The sequence below is a fragment of the Carcharhinus amblyrhynchos genome, chromosome 17 (genome assembly GCF_965287045.1).
Source record: "Carcharhinus amblyrhynchos chromosome 17, sCarAmb.v2.hapA, whole genome shotgun sequence".
NCBI lineage: Eukaryota > Metazoa > Chordata > Chondrichthyes > Carcharhiniformes > Carcharhinidae > Carcharhinus > Carcharhinus amblyrhynchos.
The window spans coordinates 25,456,343-25,472,508 of record NC_137340.1 but is presented as its reverse complement, the minus strand read 5'-3'; the positions used below and the strand labels follow the sequence as shown (position 1 = coordinate 25,472,508).

Below are 16,166 nucleotides of genomic sequence, written 5' to 3'. Positions count from 1 at the left end.
GCTTAAAGTTCGAAGCTTGGTTTCCCCCCTTCACATATTTTCTAATAATGACAGCAACACTTCCAAGTTGTATTATGATTATACACTCAAAATAAATTCTTAATTGTTCTCGATAAAACGACATGAGTTTTTTTTAATACACCAGGCATTCTTCACTGAAAAATATCTGCAGGAACACGCTGAAGACCATGAAAAGATTGAAAAACTTAAGGACCTCATTGCATGGCAGGTAAGTTCCGTATGATTTTAACCACTTGAGATGTTGTGAGCCTTGGAAGGAATAAACCAGCAACCTGTGAGACAGCACTGCATTTTTTCTGGTGAAAAGTTGTCTGTCACTTCATCTGACAGAAAAAGTATCACAAGATCATGAGTTTCAGATTGTGACACACAGATGTCAGTAGATAATCCCATATGAGACTAAAAGACTTAATATTTTCTCTGTCAATGCTTTTAATCTGCACACAGTAACCTGCATTTACACTCGTAGCCTGTTGTACTTCATTGGCACCTTCTGCAACATTGGTAATACATATTCAGAAAATTAGTTATCATATAACATAAACTGAAGTTCAGTTTAAACACCTTTTTCTATAGATCTCAAAAACATTTTTGCAAAATAAAGTAGTTATTTAAAACTGGAATTGATAATAATCTCTGATGATTAAAAGAGATCTTGCCCTGTGACTAATTAAGTACAACAATATGAAAAGTTCTGTTTGTAGATATTGTATGTAATTACATATTAGCATTATCGCTATGACTCGCTATCACTCATGCCTCCCAGATTGTGCTGTGTATTCCACTTCTTAACAATGATCACACTTGTCCAATAACTGTACAATAATTGGGCGCATAACAGTATTCATTAAATTACAGGGAGTGGAGAATGATGCTATGTTCTCTTTATCTTTTATTGGCATCACTATTAACAAACATAATATTTGTAGGTGTCCTACGAGTTTTTTTTATGAATGCAAGGGGAGGATCCTGGTTCAATCCCTGACGAACCTTTTCAGAAATGAGCTGAATCTAACAGACAGATTTTCAGTAGAAAAAGGTCTCCCCTAGGACTAGAAAACCAGGTCAAGATTCAACCCTTGCATATCCTTCCAGGGCCTGAGGGACTGAACTAAAAGAAACACAAGTATTGGGGCAGTTTTACCTGGTCATCTTCGTTATCATTTTATATGCTGTACCCAAATGTAGACCCTGGCCTCATCGTCTTCTCCATGACTCATAGCCCTGTCCAAGTTTTTTTTCTCATTTTGCAGTAATTTTGTTCAAATTTCAAGGCATCATGTGGCACAGTGGTTAGCACTGCTGCCTGACAGCCACCAGGGACCCAAGTTTGATTCCTGCCTTGAGTGGCTGTCTTTGTCGAGTTTGCACATTCTCCCCATGTCTGTGTGGGTTTCTTGCAGGTGCTCTGGTTTCCTCCTACACTCCAAAGATGTGAAGGTTAGGTGGGTTAGCCGTGCTAAATTGCCTTTTAGTGTCCCAAGATATGTAGGTTAGGGATTTTAAAGGGTAAATGCATGAAGTTAAGGGAAAGGGGCAGGGGGTGGACCTCGGTAAGATGCTCGATCAGAGAGTTGGTGCACACTCAGTGGGCTAAATAGCCTCCTTCTGTACAGTAGGGATGTTATGTTCTCTTCTTTCCTCTTCCATGTTTTACTTGATCTCTTCCCTTCGTAACATCTCATAATAGTATGTTTCCTGTTAAAAGGTATCCCGTCTGGTCCCTCTGCCTTTTCCTAATTAGATTCAACAATTTTCTGTGTTTGTTCATTCTCCAGCACTTCATCATTTGTTACTTGATCTGTCCACCTGATCCATCCCATTAAAATAAAAGCAAAATAGCACAGATGGTGCGGATCTGATATAAAAAAAAGTGATAAAAAACCTCAGCAGATCTGGTAGTATCTGTGGAGAGAGAAACAGAGTTAATGTTTTGAGTCCAGTATGGCTCTTCTTTTGACCTCTGTTCAACATAACTTCTTTGCTTTTAATTTCTGTTTCTCTCGAAATAAACTCCAATGCTTTGTTTGCACACTTTATGACTTTGTTAACCTGCATTACTATTTTTAAAGATTTGTGAATCCATACCCCTAGATCCCTTGAATTTCTGTCTTAAATAGGTATTATTTTCCAAGGACTATGTGGCCCCTTATCTGTACAAAATGCACTACCTCACACATCTATATTGAAATTCATTTGTCATTTACATTCATATTTACATGCAAGTTTGTTGATGTTGTTTGCATTTTATCTTGCTAAGCCTCAGTTACAACCCCTAACTTGCTCCATCCGGAAGTTTTGAAATTGTATTTTGAATTCCTGAGTCCATGCTATTTATGTACCACAATGATTTTAGCCCCAATCCTTCCAACTACTTCCTACCTTCACCCAAGGTTCTAAAATCTTCAACATTTTGCAATCTATAAGAGAGAAGGTGGGAGTTTATTGTATGACATTGCCCCAGGTCCATAGAAACCCTGCCTTTTTTCTGTAACCTCATGATTTGGACTGTGTTTAATGAGTATAAATTTTCCATCAGTCTAGCTTCCTTAACAATATCAAATTATATTGTGTTAATGGCAGAGATAATTTAGAAAAAATAATAACTTGCTGAAAAACCAATTATTCCAAAACTATATGCAAGGATGTTTATTTAATTTAAGAATGTTCCAATAGGGTATATTGCTTAGTTTTAAAGGCAAGCTGGCATTTAGCAAGCCATGATTTCACAATCAGAGCAACCTTAGATGTATAACTTTTTCTTAGAAAAATTTGTAGATGTTTCATTAATTACATTCAAATGAATCAAGATGGCTCTATTTCCGATTCTATGACAGGTTTACTCTGTCATCCATCTGTGTGAACTGCCCAGTTAGCAATCTGCCTGCATTGTTAATGTACCCAATGTATTTGGCTTCAGTTCAAATCAAATATAGTCTCATAATTTAGAGGGTTTTTAATGTTTTGTTACATTAGTACTTTGGAGTACTGAAGTTAAGAAAAATTTGCCAGAGTGTTTTTCCCCATTGATAAAGATATAAATCACTTAGTAATTTTACCCTTTTTTTGTGAGTCAGCCCATTCGACCTAACCCTGGCTGACAAAACACCTGAGGTATTATTGAGTCATAAATATGCACTTCAGTCTATCTGTTTGATTATTTCTGAGAAAAGTATGCATCATATACCCATCTATTAGGGTGGTGACTAGTGGCAGATGTTAATTCTGTCTATCCTAGAGGATGTCAAACCAAGCATCATATCCTAAGATACAAAAAGTATACCTTTTGAATTCTGACCCAATAGAGAATTGAGTGAAAGGTGTGATTTTGGCCTCCCCAGAATATCCTAACTGTCACTTATTGACTCGACCTATCATTTGTCAAATAGATTGTCACACCCACCATTTGTTACAGTTGAGAAGAAGTTTGGCTTGCTTCTCTTTGAAGCAACAATACTATTTATTGTAATGAAGCACTTCCTAGTTCCGACCCAATTTTTACATCTTAGATTGACTAATTTCATCCTCCATCCATGAGGTGACAAAACTACGCTGCTTGTACAAACAAGATCTTTAAAGATCATTATCTTTGATTCCACCTTTAAAATGGATATAGGAAATATTGAAATAAATGTTAAAGTAATAAAACACATCAACTCCAATTAGTGAAAAGGATTAAAGTAGATGAAACTTGGATGGAAAAACTGAAGTCAAAATAAAAAATGTAAAAAACAGCCATTACAAATGAAAAGCCGCTTAAATGTGTTTATGACATAAATTCTACTTTGTGTTTCATTTAGTAGTTAATATTACCGTAATGCTTTAAATCTGGAATAAAATTATGTTATTTGTACTGTTTAAGTAGCTTTGTTCAGGTGAATCAAAGTGCCGAATGCTGGAAAAATTCAGGTCAACCAGCTTATGTGAGGGGAAAAACAATGTTAATGACTTCAGCAGAACAGGAAAAAGTCAGAGATAAAACAGGTTTTAAACAATTGTAGAGGCTGAGAAAGATGGGGAAGAAGAAAAGGGGACATCCGTGATGGAGGAAAGGCATGAAGTGATTGAAGGAATGCTAGTGGAAGAGAAAGGAGAGTAAAAGTGAGACAAGAGAAAAACATAAAATGGGTCAAGAGGAGCTGAAAATGACAAAAACGGAATTATTGCCAGCAGTTGGTATCTCAAAAAATCAGACCATTTTCATTTCACAACAGTTTTTATTTCAGATTTTTAGCAACCACAATATTTTGCTTTTCTATTACAATAAGCGTGTTTTTCCAACATCTGGTATAAAGAGATCAGAAATCAAAAGGTTAAATGTGAACAGAAAATACAGGTATGAATTAGAAATCCTGAAACAAGACTTGGAACTGGAAGAAATTCAATTTTCTCCGACAGAATAATTGAAATATGGATAAGACGCCTAGCTAATGGTGTGTCAATTAATATTTACAAGAAAAGCAAGATGAATGGCTTGTTAAGGATATGATTAACATTATAGGGATAAGCACAAATAGAGATAATTAAATGCTGTGCAGCATGCTGGTTTGTAAGATAATAAACCGTGGAAATGCCAAACAGGAAGAACATTTTGGCCCTGACTGCTGTTCCTGGCAGGTTTGGAATGGCATTGAAGGCACCACTGTTCTTCACCCAAGCTTCAGGTTAGAATAACAGATTAGAGCACAGCCAGCATATTTAAGAAGGACCCCGCTGGCTTCAGTCAGGTGGCTTTGGTGCCTGCCAATTTAAGTTGGAGGGGCCAGATTGGAGTGAAGGAATAGTGCGCAAGCCCACAGCTGCATTTTAACTGCCATTCCTTCTTTCTTCCACAGGGGTGGGGGGGATTAAAATTGAAGCCCCAGGTAATCCGAACATTTTAAGCTGAAGCAAGATCTGAAGGATGAAACTATTTTAATGTAAAATGGTTATGGCCGGAAATATTTTGTTAGACATTATTGGAGAATACAATTAAAATTGGACGCCAAAGCTATCTCAAGAGAAAGGAGCTACCTATAACTATATAAAACAAGTGGTTTTATGCTTCTGGAAATTTCATTGTAAGGATTGTCCTTGATCCAGTACTAAGCACAGAACATTTATGTTGTTTCGGAGTTAATGAGATTATCCAGTGGTTTTGCACGTACCATGATTTGAATCACAGACCTATTTCAGTTACAAAAGCTGTCTTCATAAGGAATAGCGTTCTGCCATCACACAGTTTGGTCAATTTATGTGCGAGTGGGAGAGTTTCTGACCTTTAAGATAGTGTTTAAAAACATATTTGTTTTATCCCTGCAGCTGTACAAATCTGCACAAAGCTCCTTCCATAAATCTGTATCTCGTCTTATTTGCTGTCTACCCACGCATCATTCCATGGCCTTAGTCATACAGGAGAATGCTACTGGGGCACAACCTCCCACTCACCACCAAACCATTTTCCAGCAAGTATTTGAAATATAGATTTGCCCACATATTGTGACATATTTCAGATTATGATACAGCAGAATAAAAAAGAACTTAAAGTCCAATCCTTAAAATAATAAAGCCACACTGTTGACAATTACAGGGGTACTTCAGTTTTTTTTCTGAATGCTAACCAAACAACTATCAAAATAAATCACAATTAAAATGATGGAAGAAAGCTGTTTGAACTGATAATTACTGGTGTAATTATATTTATGTTTTAGCAGATGTCCCATAGAATCTAGTGCCTGTACAAGAGCAGTGCTACTGGAAACACTGATTATTAGCATGAAGGGCAGCCTAGGGATCTGAGAACTTGGGAAAAGGTTCAATTTTGGTTTTACTAGGTTTCTCGAGGCTCAGCGAAGATTTGAAGGGGTTCTTAATGTTTACGAATGGACAAAGACAGTTCCCCCTGAGGCCCCCCATCTCCTTTTTTTATAGGCCAACATTTTTTGCACACCCTTAATTGCCATTGAGATGTGTTAGAACATAGAACATTACAGCACAGTACAGGCCCTTCGGTCCTCGATGTTGCGCCGACCAGTGGAACCAATCCAATGACCCTCTAACCTAAACTATTCCAATGTTATCCATATGTCTATCCACTGACCATTTGAACGCCCTTAAAGTTGGCGAGTCCACAACTGCTGCAGGCAAGGCATTCTATGCCCTTACTACCCTCTGAGTAAAGAACCTACATCTGACGTCCGTCCTGTAATTACCACCCCTTAATTTAAAGCTGTGTCCCCTCGTGTTAGCCATCACCATCCGAGGAAAAAGGCTCTCACTATCCATCCTATCTAACCCTCTGATCATCTTGTATGCCTCAATTAAGTCACCTCTTAACCTTCTTTTTAACGAAAATAACCTCAAGTCCCTCAGCCTTGCCTCATAAGACCTTCCCACCATACCAGGCAACATCCTGGTAAACCTCTTCTGCACCCTTTCCAATGCCTCCACATCCTTCTTATAATGCAGTGACCAGAACTGTATGCAATACTCCAAGTGCGGCTGCACCACAGTTTTGTACAGTTGAAACATGACCTCATGGCTCTGAAATTCAATCCCTCTACCAATAAAAGCTAACATACCGTATGCCTTTTTAACAACCTTATCAACCTGGGTGCCAACCTACAGGGATCTATGCACATGTACCCCGAGATATCTCTGCTCGTCGACACTACCAAGAGTCCTTCCATCAGCCCTATATTCTGTACTCTTTTACTCTTAGCAAAGTGAATCACCTCACACTTTTCTGCATTAAATTCCATTTGCCACCTCTCAGCCCAGCTCTGCAGCTTATCTATGTCCCTCTGCAAACTGTAACATCCATCCTCACTGTCTACAACTCCTCTGACTTTGGTGTCATCAGCAAATTTACTAACCCATCCTTCTACACCCTCATCTAGGTCATTTATAAAAATGACAAACAGCAGTGGCCCCAAAACAGATCCCTGAGGTACACCACTTGTAACTGAACTCCAGGTTGAATATTTCCCATCAACCACCACCCTCTGTCTTCTATCAGTTAGCCAATGCCTGATCCAAACTGCTAAATCACCCTCAATCCCATGCATCTGCATTTTCTGCAGTAGCCTACTGTGGGGACGCTTTGCTAAAAGCGTGTTGACGAGCCTCCTTGAACTGCTGCAGTCCATGTGGTGCAGGTACACCCACAGTATTGTGAGGAAGGGAATTCATTTTGACTCAGTGACAGTGCAGGAATGACAATAGAGTTCCAAGTCAGGATGATGTGTGGCTTGGAGGAGAACTTACAAGTGATGATGTAGCCATACATCTGCTGCATTGTCCTTTTAGATAGAAGAGATTGCTAATTCTGAAGTCGCTGTCAATGGAGCCTTGGTTGTTTGCTGCAATGCATCTTGTAGATAGTAAACACTGCTGCCATTGTGTGTGTGGCAGAGGGAGTAAATATTTAAGTTCGTGGATGGGGTGCCAGTCAAGTGGGCTGCTTTGTCCTGGATGGTGTCAAGCTTTGGGGAATCAAGATGTAGGTTACCTGCCACAAAATTCCCTGCATCTGACCTGCTCTTGTAGCCACAGTATTTATATATCTAGTCCAGTTCAGTTTCTGGTCAACAGTAACCCCCAAGATGTTGATAGTGGGGAAATTCAGCATTGGTAATGCTAATGAAACCCTTAGGAGATGGTTACATTCCCTCTTGTCAGAGATGGTCATTGCCTGGCACTAGTATGTTACGAATGTTACTTGCCACCTTTCAGCCTAGGCCTGAAAGTTGTCTAAGCCTTGCTGCATGTGGACGTGGTCCACATCAATATCTGAGGAGTTACAAATGGCACTAAGCTTTGTGATCTGACCTTATGATGCAAAGAAGATCATTGATGAAACAGTTGAAGATGCTTGAGCTCAGGACATTAGCCTGAGGAACTCCTGCAATATGCCCTGAAATTGAGATGATTGACCTCCAACAGCCACAAATGTTTTCCTTTACACTCGGTATGACTCCAACCAAAGGAGAATTTTCTCCCTGATGCTCATTGACTTCGGTTTTGCTAGGGTTACTTGGTGCCATACTGCATCATATTGCCTCACTTCTTGAGTCCATATTTGGACCAAGGCTGTAATGAGGCCAAGAGATGAATGGTCCAAGCAGAACCCAACCTGAGCATCAGTGAGCAGGTTATTGCTCACTAAGTATCGCTTGATAACACTGTTGATGACATCTTCCATCCACTTTGCTGATGATCAAGAATAGACTGATGATGTAATTGGCCAAGTAGGATTTGTCCTACATTTTTATGGTCTATACATACCTGGGCAATTTTCCACATTGTCAATTAGATGTACAAGAGTAACTTGACGAGGGATGTGGCTTGTTCTGGAGCAAAGGTCTTCAGTCCCGCCATTGCATTCTTGTCAGAGCCCATTGGCTTTGCAATATCCAGTGTCTTCAGCTGTTCCTTGATATCATGTAGAAGAAATCAAATTGGTTGAAGACTGGTACGTGATGCTAGGGATTTCAGAAGGAGGCCGAGTTGGATCATTCACCTGGCATTTCTGACTGAAGATAATTGCAAATGCCTCATTGTTTGAACTGATATGTTTGGCTCCACCATCATTGCAGGTGGGGTTATTCGTGAAACCTTCACCTCCTGTTAGTTGTTTAATTGCCCACCACCATTCATGACTGTACATGGCAAGACTGCAGAGCTTAGATCTGATCCATTGATTGTGGGATCTCTTAGCGTTGAACTGCAAGTAGTTCAGTACAATAGCTTCACCAGTATGCAATTGTCACTGCTGCCAATACTGTTATGGACACATATGTCAGAGAGGGCTGTGTCAAGTAGGTTTTCCCTCTTGTCGGTTCACTCACGACTTGCTGCAGGTCACATCTTTCAGCTGTGTCCTTCAGGACAAATCCAGCTCAGTCAATAGTGGTGCTGTAATACACTCTTCATATTTATGAGTCAGACATTATGGGTGGGATTTTATAGCCTTGCTCGAGGGAGACCAGAAATTCCTGCCCGAGGTCAATGGGTATTTCTATTATCTGCCCCTTACCTGCTCCAATTCCATGGCGGATGTGGCAGTAGAATTCTGGCATATGGGCTGGATTTTCCGGCCATGCTCATTCCAAAACTGGAAAATCCTGCTGAGGTCAACAAACCTTTGCATGGTCTGCAACACCCTCCTGCCCCCGGCCCGCTACAATCCCATGGCAGGCGGGATGGGAAAATTCCCCCTTATGTATTCCATGTTCCATGACCACAGTCGCACATATAAGAGCTTTTAATTTTCAACTTGTACATCAGGTTTTCACATTTGCCATGATTTGTATGGATGCCCATGAGCTTCATGGGAGGTTGAAATCAGAAACTTTCTGTATTGGTACGTGGAGGGTTACCTTGTCCATGTTTGAACTGATGCAATGAGACTTCATGAGATCATAGAGTCATACAGTACAGAAGAAGTCCTTTGGCCCATCAAGTCTGATCTGACAAAACTACATTATATCTACACTAATCTTACCTTCCAGCACTTGACCCATATCCTTGAATGCTATGACATTTTGAGTGCTCATCTACGTACTTCTTAAAGACTGTGAGGTTTCCCGCCTCTACTACCTTCCCAGCAATGCATTCTAGACTCCCATCACCCTCTGGATGAAAATATTTTTCCTCAGATCCCCTCTAAATCTCCTGTCCCTCACCTTAAAATTATGTCCCCTCAACTAAGGGGAACAGCTGCTTCCTATCCGCACTGTCCATACCCCTCATAATCTTGTGCACCTCAATCAGGTCCCCCTTCAGTCTTCTCTGTTCTAAAGAAAACAACCCGAGCCTATCCAACCTCTCTTCATAACTCAGTTGCTCCATCCCACAGAACATCCTGGTGAATCTCCTCTGCTCCCCCTCCGGTGCAATCACATCTTTCCTGTAGACCAGAACCATACACAGTACTCCAGCTATGGCACAACCAAGTTTTGTACAGTTCCAACATAACCTCCCTGCTCTTATAATCAGTGCCACAACTGATAAAAGCAAGTGTCCCATATGCCTTCTTAACTACCTAATAACCTGTCCTACTATCTTCAGGATCTGTGGACAAGCACCCCCAGATCCCCCAATTCCTCTGAGCTTCCTAGTGTCCGGCCATTCATTGAGAATTCCCTTGTGTTGTTGCTCCTTCCAAAGTGCATCACTTCACGCTTTTCAGGGTAGTCTTAAAAGTGGAGGAAATAGTTTACATGCTATTGAGGTACATTTCCACAAGAGGCAATGGAAGGAAACCCAAAACCAGAAGTCTCTGAATGACAAAAGAGAGGGAGTGTAAGCTGAAGCAAAAAGATTATGTCAGTTGATAATACAAGTGAGAACCAGGCTTACTATAGAAATTTCAGAGAGGAAGTGAAAAATGACATTGGAGCAGTGAAGAGAGAGAGTATAAAAAGAAGCTGGCAATTAACAGTATAGAGAATCTAAAAGTCTTCTATACAATGAGTACTTTGCATTTGCCTTGACCAAAAAAGTAATATAAGGAGGATTGACTTTTTAAAGTTGATATGTCACTGGGAACAGATTGGATGCATCCGAGATGGCCATAATTCTTACAATCCTTAGATACTGGCATGATGCCAAAGGATGGAGAATTCCAAATATTATACCCTTGTTTGAAGAAGGTGTAAGGATAAACCCAACAACTATGGGCCACTCAGTATAACTTTGTCAGTGGTATTAAGAATGTAACGTTTTGTAAATGATTACACTACAAACTGTCTATTTAATTCCAAGAGAGTATGAAATTGTGAGGTCTAAAGAATAGCTAATGAGTTTTTCTACCTGGATATAAGACCCGTGTGATTCATGTTGCCACAGAGATAGACTTTGAGTGGGAAGAGTTCATAGAAAGCCAATGTAAAATCAAGTTGCAAATTGTCATTTGCATCAGTGAATCTCACGGTCAAGGCCAGTCTGCAAGAATTTAAGTGAGAGAGTGCCAGAAGATAAAGTTCATAAGATATAGGAGCAAAATTAGACCATTCAGCCCATCGAGTCCATTCCGCCATTCGATCATGGCATGATATGTTCCTCATCCCCATCTTCCTGCCTTTCCCCCATAACCTTTCAACCCATTACCAATTAAAAATCTGTCGAACTCCTCCTTAAATTTACTCACTATCCCTGAATCCACCACTTTAGGGTAGTGAATTCCATAGGCACAACACTTTGGTAGAAGTAATTTCTCCTCAACTCTTTTAAATTTACTACTCCTTATCCCAAGACTATGACCCCTTGTCCTAGAACGCCCCATAGGAGGAACCATCTGCTCCATGTCTATGTTATCCATACCTTTTATCATCTTGTATTTCTCAATTTCATCTCCCCTCATTCTCTTAAATTCCAGAGAGTATAGAACCAAATTGTTCAATCTCTCTTCATACAACAAATCCCTAATCTCTGGAATTGATCTAGTGAACCGCCTCTGAGCTGCCTCCAATGCCAGTACATCTTTCCTCAAATAATGGGACCAAATGAGACCTCACAAATGCCTTGTATAGATGCAACAATACTTCCTCAACTTTATATTCTATTCCTTTAACTATAAATGCCAACATTCCATTCACTTTCTTTATTATCTGCTTTACCCGCATGCTAGTTTTCTGTGACTCTGTGACAAGTACACCCAGATCCCTCTGCGCACCCCAAAGTCTCTCCCCGTTTACATAACAAGTCACCTTTCAATTTTTCTGACCAAAGTGCGTGACATCACACTTATCCACGTTAAACTCCATCTGCCGTATTTTGGCCCACTCTGGAAAATCTTTATTATTCACCAGGCAAAATGCAGGTGAGAGCTTGCGTATCGGCTACAGGGAGTCAGCTCCAGAGTAATCCACACCATGGAAGTCAGTACACAGATTAGAAATTATCAAACTGGAAAGGAAAGTAGAGTGAAGAAGCATTTGGACTGGTCCCTCAAGAAAGAAGGGATAGGCAAAGTGCAATCATAGATGGAGATTTTCAGTTGTTTTAAATGTTAACTGGGGGATCTTCTCTACAATTCAGAGTGTAAGTCACCTACTGAAATAGTGTTTAAACAATGTTCTGGTTTGTATATTACAGTAAAAACATCAGCGTATCAAAGCTTTTGGTTTGTGTATTAAAGTAAAAGTCTTAAACTTTAAATTTTTATCCATTTACTGGAAATTCACATTTATTAAAATTATCACAGTCAATACTGTACATAAATTGATGTATATTTCAACACTAATTGCTTAATAATGGCTGGTTTGAGAAATTAAAATATATTGGTGTTGTAAAGAGACTTCATTGAAGTTATAGCATTTTATTTAGTGTTAGTGCATTATAGTTTCAAACTATGCAACTGAGTAATTGGTGCCAACACTGGTCATAAAAAGAAGTCTTTATAATTTGCAAATACTATAACACTATTCATTTTTTTCCACTTAACACTCAATCCAAAAGATTAAAATAAAAGTAATAACACACTTTACAGAATTAAATATATGAACAAATTGAGTTTATTACAAGCCAGCAACATAGTTACAACACAATACAACAAAGTGTGCTTTTAGGCATGAAAGGAATGCTGTCATGTTACAAATTCGGAACAATGGTTTTAAATGAACTATGGACAATCCACTAAATACCAAGAATGAGTGAGAAAATATTATTTTCTCCCCCTCCCCCCTTGGCAATCCCCTAGGCACTACCTGACACCTCACTGGTGCTATCTGAACACTGACCTGGCACTACCAGGACTCTATGGAAGGACTGGGGTATGAGGAAAGATTGAAGAAATTGGGGCTCTTTTCCCTTGAAAGACGCCGACTGAGGGGGGATCTAATAGAGGTATATAAGATTATGAAGGGTATAGATAGAGTAAACAGAGGTAAGCTGTTTCCTATAATAGAGACATGTAGGACAAGGGACTTAAGGTGAGGGGGGAGAGGTACAACACAGATACTAGAGGGAGGTTTTTCACACAGAGGGTAGTGGGGGTATGGAATGCTCTGCCAAGTAAGGTGGTGGAGGCAAACACGCTAGAGTCCTTTAAGAGTAACTTAGACAGGCACATGACTGAGTTGGAGATGGGTGGATATAGGAGATCCTTTTAAATAAGGGTCATTAGCATTGGGGCGTCCCTGGTAATGTAAATGGGTATAGTATGATAATAATGTTTTTTCTCTTTTCATTCACAGGTTTTAAGTCGGTCCACCTCATGTCCAACGAGGGGCATACACACGATGGGTCGTACTGGGGCTGCTCTTGGTTGTTCGAGATTGGCCTAGTGCTTCATGTCGTTAGTGTGTGCCTAAACTGGACAAGATACTGGGCAAGACGACAGCTCAGTGACTATCGCTGATTGCTGTGCAGACACATGGATTTGGGCCGGTGTCTGTGGGAGTTTGCGCATTCTCCCCGTGCTTGCGTGGGTTTTCTCCGGGTGCTCCGGTTTCCTCCCACACCCCAAAGATGTGCTGTTAGGCTGATTGGCAGGAATAAATTGAGCCTAAATCAGTTTCCCTCAATCTGGATGGCCATAAAACATTAGACAGGTGTCGAGGGTAGAGAGGTGGACAGGTGGTGTTGAGATGGCGGCGTGGGCTCGTTGGGCCGAAGGGCCTGTTTCCCGGGCTGATTTTTTGTTCTTTGTTCTATCTGGACACTGCCCTGACACTACAGTACCAGCAGGATGCCTGGGCAGTGCTCAGCGTGCCAGGGTATTACTCAGTCATGACCCTCTTCCCCCTTGAGTGCTGCACTCACCTGAGCTCACCTGGAAGGTCTACTCACCATTGCACACTTTTAGAGACCAGTTGGGCTTCCTGCCATTCTGCTGTCACATTGCCATGGATGGATTTTTTGATGGGGGAAGATGATTCCCACGTATGGTCCTGATAAATATATGTTAATGTATTCAAATGATGCTCCTGATGTTAAACATTGGGAAAAAGGCCCTGTCACTGACAGGGGAGGGGACAATTGTGTCATGTGATCATACCGACGTAAAACATGACTTTGCACTTCTCACAATATTTCTCCCATCACCAAACACCCTAAAGCGAACAGGAGCGCAAAATCCCGGCCAATGGTTTTGCTTTCAGGCCCTGTTAGCCTTTATTCTACCAGTAACGCTTGCCATTAACTCTTATTCCGGATTAATGTTTTGTTTCTTTACTGTAACCATTACAACTACCTTTGACTTTTGTTCCATGATGTCTTTGTTATTCAAGCTCACCTTCCCTCTTACCTATCCCTGACCTTTCTTCTCCATTTCAACAGCATAAAACATTTCTACCTCCCTTCAACTCTGAGGAAGAGTCATATTGAACTCAAAATGTTAACTGTTCTTTTCTCCATTGATGCTGCCAGACCTGCTGAGTTTTTCCAGCATTTGTTTTTATTTCACTAGACTTGCTTCTTTACCAGTATCTTTGATCACCCCTCACAAGTTCCCTCCAAATTCTCTCTCTCCTGCAAAGAGCTTTTTGAGACATTTGTTCTGTAAATGGAAATGTGCAATTGAAAGTTGTTGTCGAACATCGGCATCATTGTGCGTTTCTAAAATTGTTTAGATTCCATTCCTGAATGAGGGCGTCCGCATTCATGGTGAGAAGGTAACCGAAGCATTGAGGCCTTTCCATGAGAGATTGGAAACCTGTTTCAAACAATTGAAAGAAAAAGTGGAGAAACAATATGGAGTCAAAACATTCGTGAGTATTTTTTGCAGACCTTTTGATACACATCATAGATAAGATGCCCCATTGATGCTTTTCTTTTTCTCATCAATTTTTTTATCTCGTGAAGACAATTGCTCCTTGCGTGGTACCATTCCACAGACCTACCATTCCCACAGGAAAACTGATCAAATATCCATTATTGGATATCAAAGACTAATTTGTCACAGTGGGTAGAAGGTAAAAACAAAGCAAAGCCCTCCTGTCCAAGTCAAGATTTACCCAGACTTTCAGAATGTGTTGCTGAACAACAAACTATGCAGAAAAATTAATGCACCAAAGCAAGTCTTTAACCTGAAATGTTAACACAGTTTCTCTCTCCACAGATGCTGCAAAACCTGCTGAGTATGTGAGGCTTTGTTTTCCTCTTTATTTCGTATTTCCAGCACTTGCAGCATTTTGTCTTTGTATCAGTGCACATATCACTTGTTAGACAAGAATCACTGATAAAAGTTGTAGCACCCTAATTAAAATTAGCTAACTCAGCAAAGACTGAATAGATTATCTCATTTAGTCCAGCTGCTTGGGTTATAAATGTTTGGAACTCTCTTCCTCAAAAGGAAGTAGAAGCAGAGTCCTTGAATATTTTTTAGGCGGAAGTAGATAGATTCTTGATCAATGGGGATGAAAGGCTATTGGGGGTAAGCAGGAAGGTGGAGTGGAGGTCACAAACAGATCAGCCATGATCTTATTGAAAGAGTAAACGATTGGGCTGGTGGCCTACACCTGCTTCTAATGTGTATATTCATATGTATTCTTGTTAAGCTCACGGAGTCATTGATATGTTTTTAATTAGAAACAGGAGGAAAGCACAACCTGGAAGTCAGTAACTTGTTCTACGCTTCCTTTTACTTTATAGCCAGTATTCTAGTGACCCTGTCCTTTCATTCTGGGCATCTTAATGCCTCTCAAAGCACGTGGTGGTGATTCATGCCTAAATATAAGCCCCAAGGAATATGTAGAGCAATAATTTGCCTTCTGACTCACTCCTTGTGAAGAAACACCTCATTGCTCATTGCATTGTCATAATGAGCTACTAGAATTGAAGATTTTAATTTGATTTGATTTGATTTTGACTTGATTTATTATTGTCACGTATTAGTATACAGTGAAAAGTATTATTTCTTGTGCACTATACAGACAAAGCAAACTGTTCATAGAGAAGGAAATGAGACAGTGCAGAATCTAGCATTACAGTCATAGCTAGGGTGTAGAGAAAGATCAACTTAATGCAAGGTAAGTCCATTCAAAAGTCTGACAGCAGCAGGAAAGAAGCTGTTCTTGAGTTGGTTGGTACGTAACCTCGGATTTTTGTATCTTTTTCCCCATGGAAGAGAATGTCCAGGGTGCGTGAGGTCCTTAATTATGCTGGCTGCTTTGCTGAGGCAGCAGGAAGTGTCAATAGGGTCAGTGGATTGGAGGCTGGTT

General features: G+C 40.2%; 1 protein-coding gene across 2 annotated transcripts in view; it reads left to right on the top strand.

Annotated features, from left to right (window-relative positions):
- Nucleotides 1-16,166, top strand: part of dock1 (dedicator of cytokinesis 1) — a 589,776-nt gene that overhangs the window by 546,292 nt on the left and 27,318 nt on the right. For both annotated transcript variants that reach the window (XM_080205635.1, XM_080205634.1), the window contains exons 46-47: nucleotides 146-229; nucleotides 14,577-14,714. In XM_080205635.1, coding sequence (XP_080061761.1) covers nucleotides 146-229; nucleotides 14,577-14,714 — 222 coding nt within the window. The remainder of the gene's footprint in view (nucleotides 1-145; nucleotides 230-14,576; nucleotides 14,715-16,166) is intronic.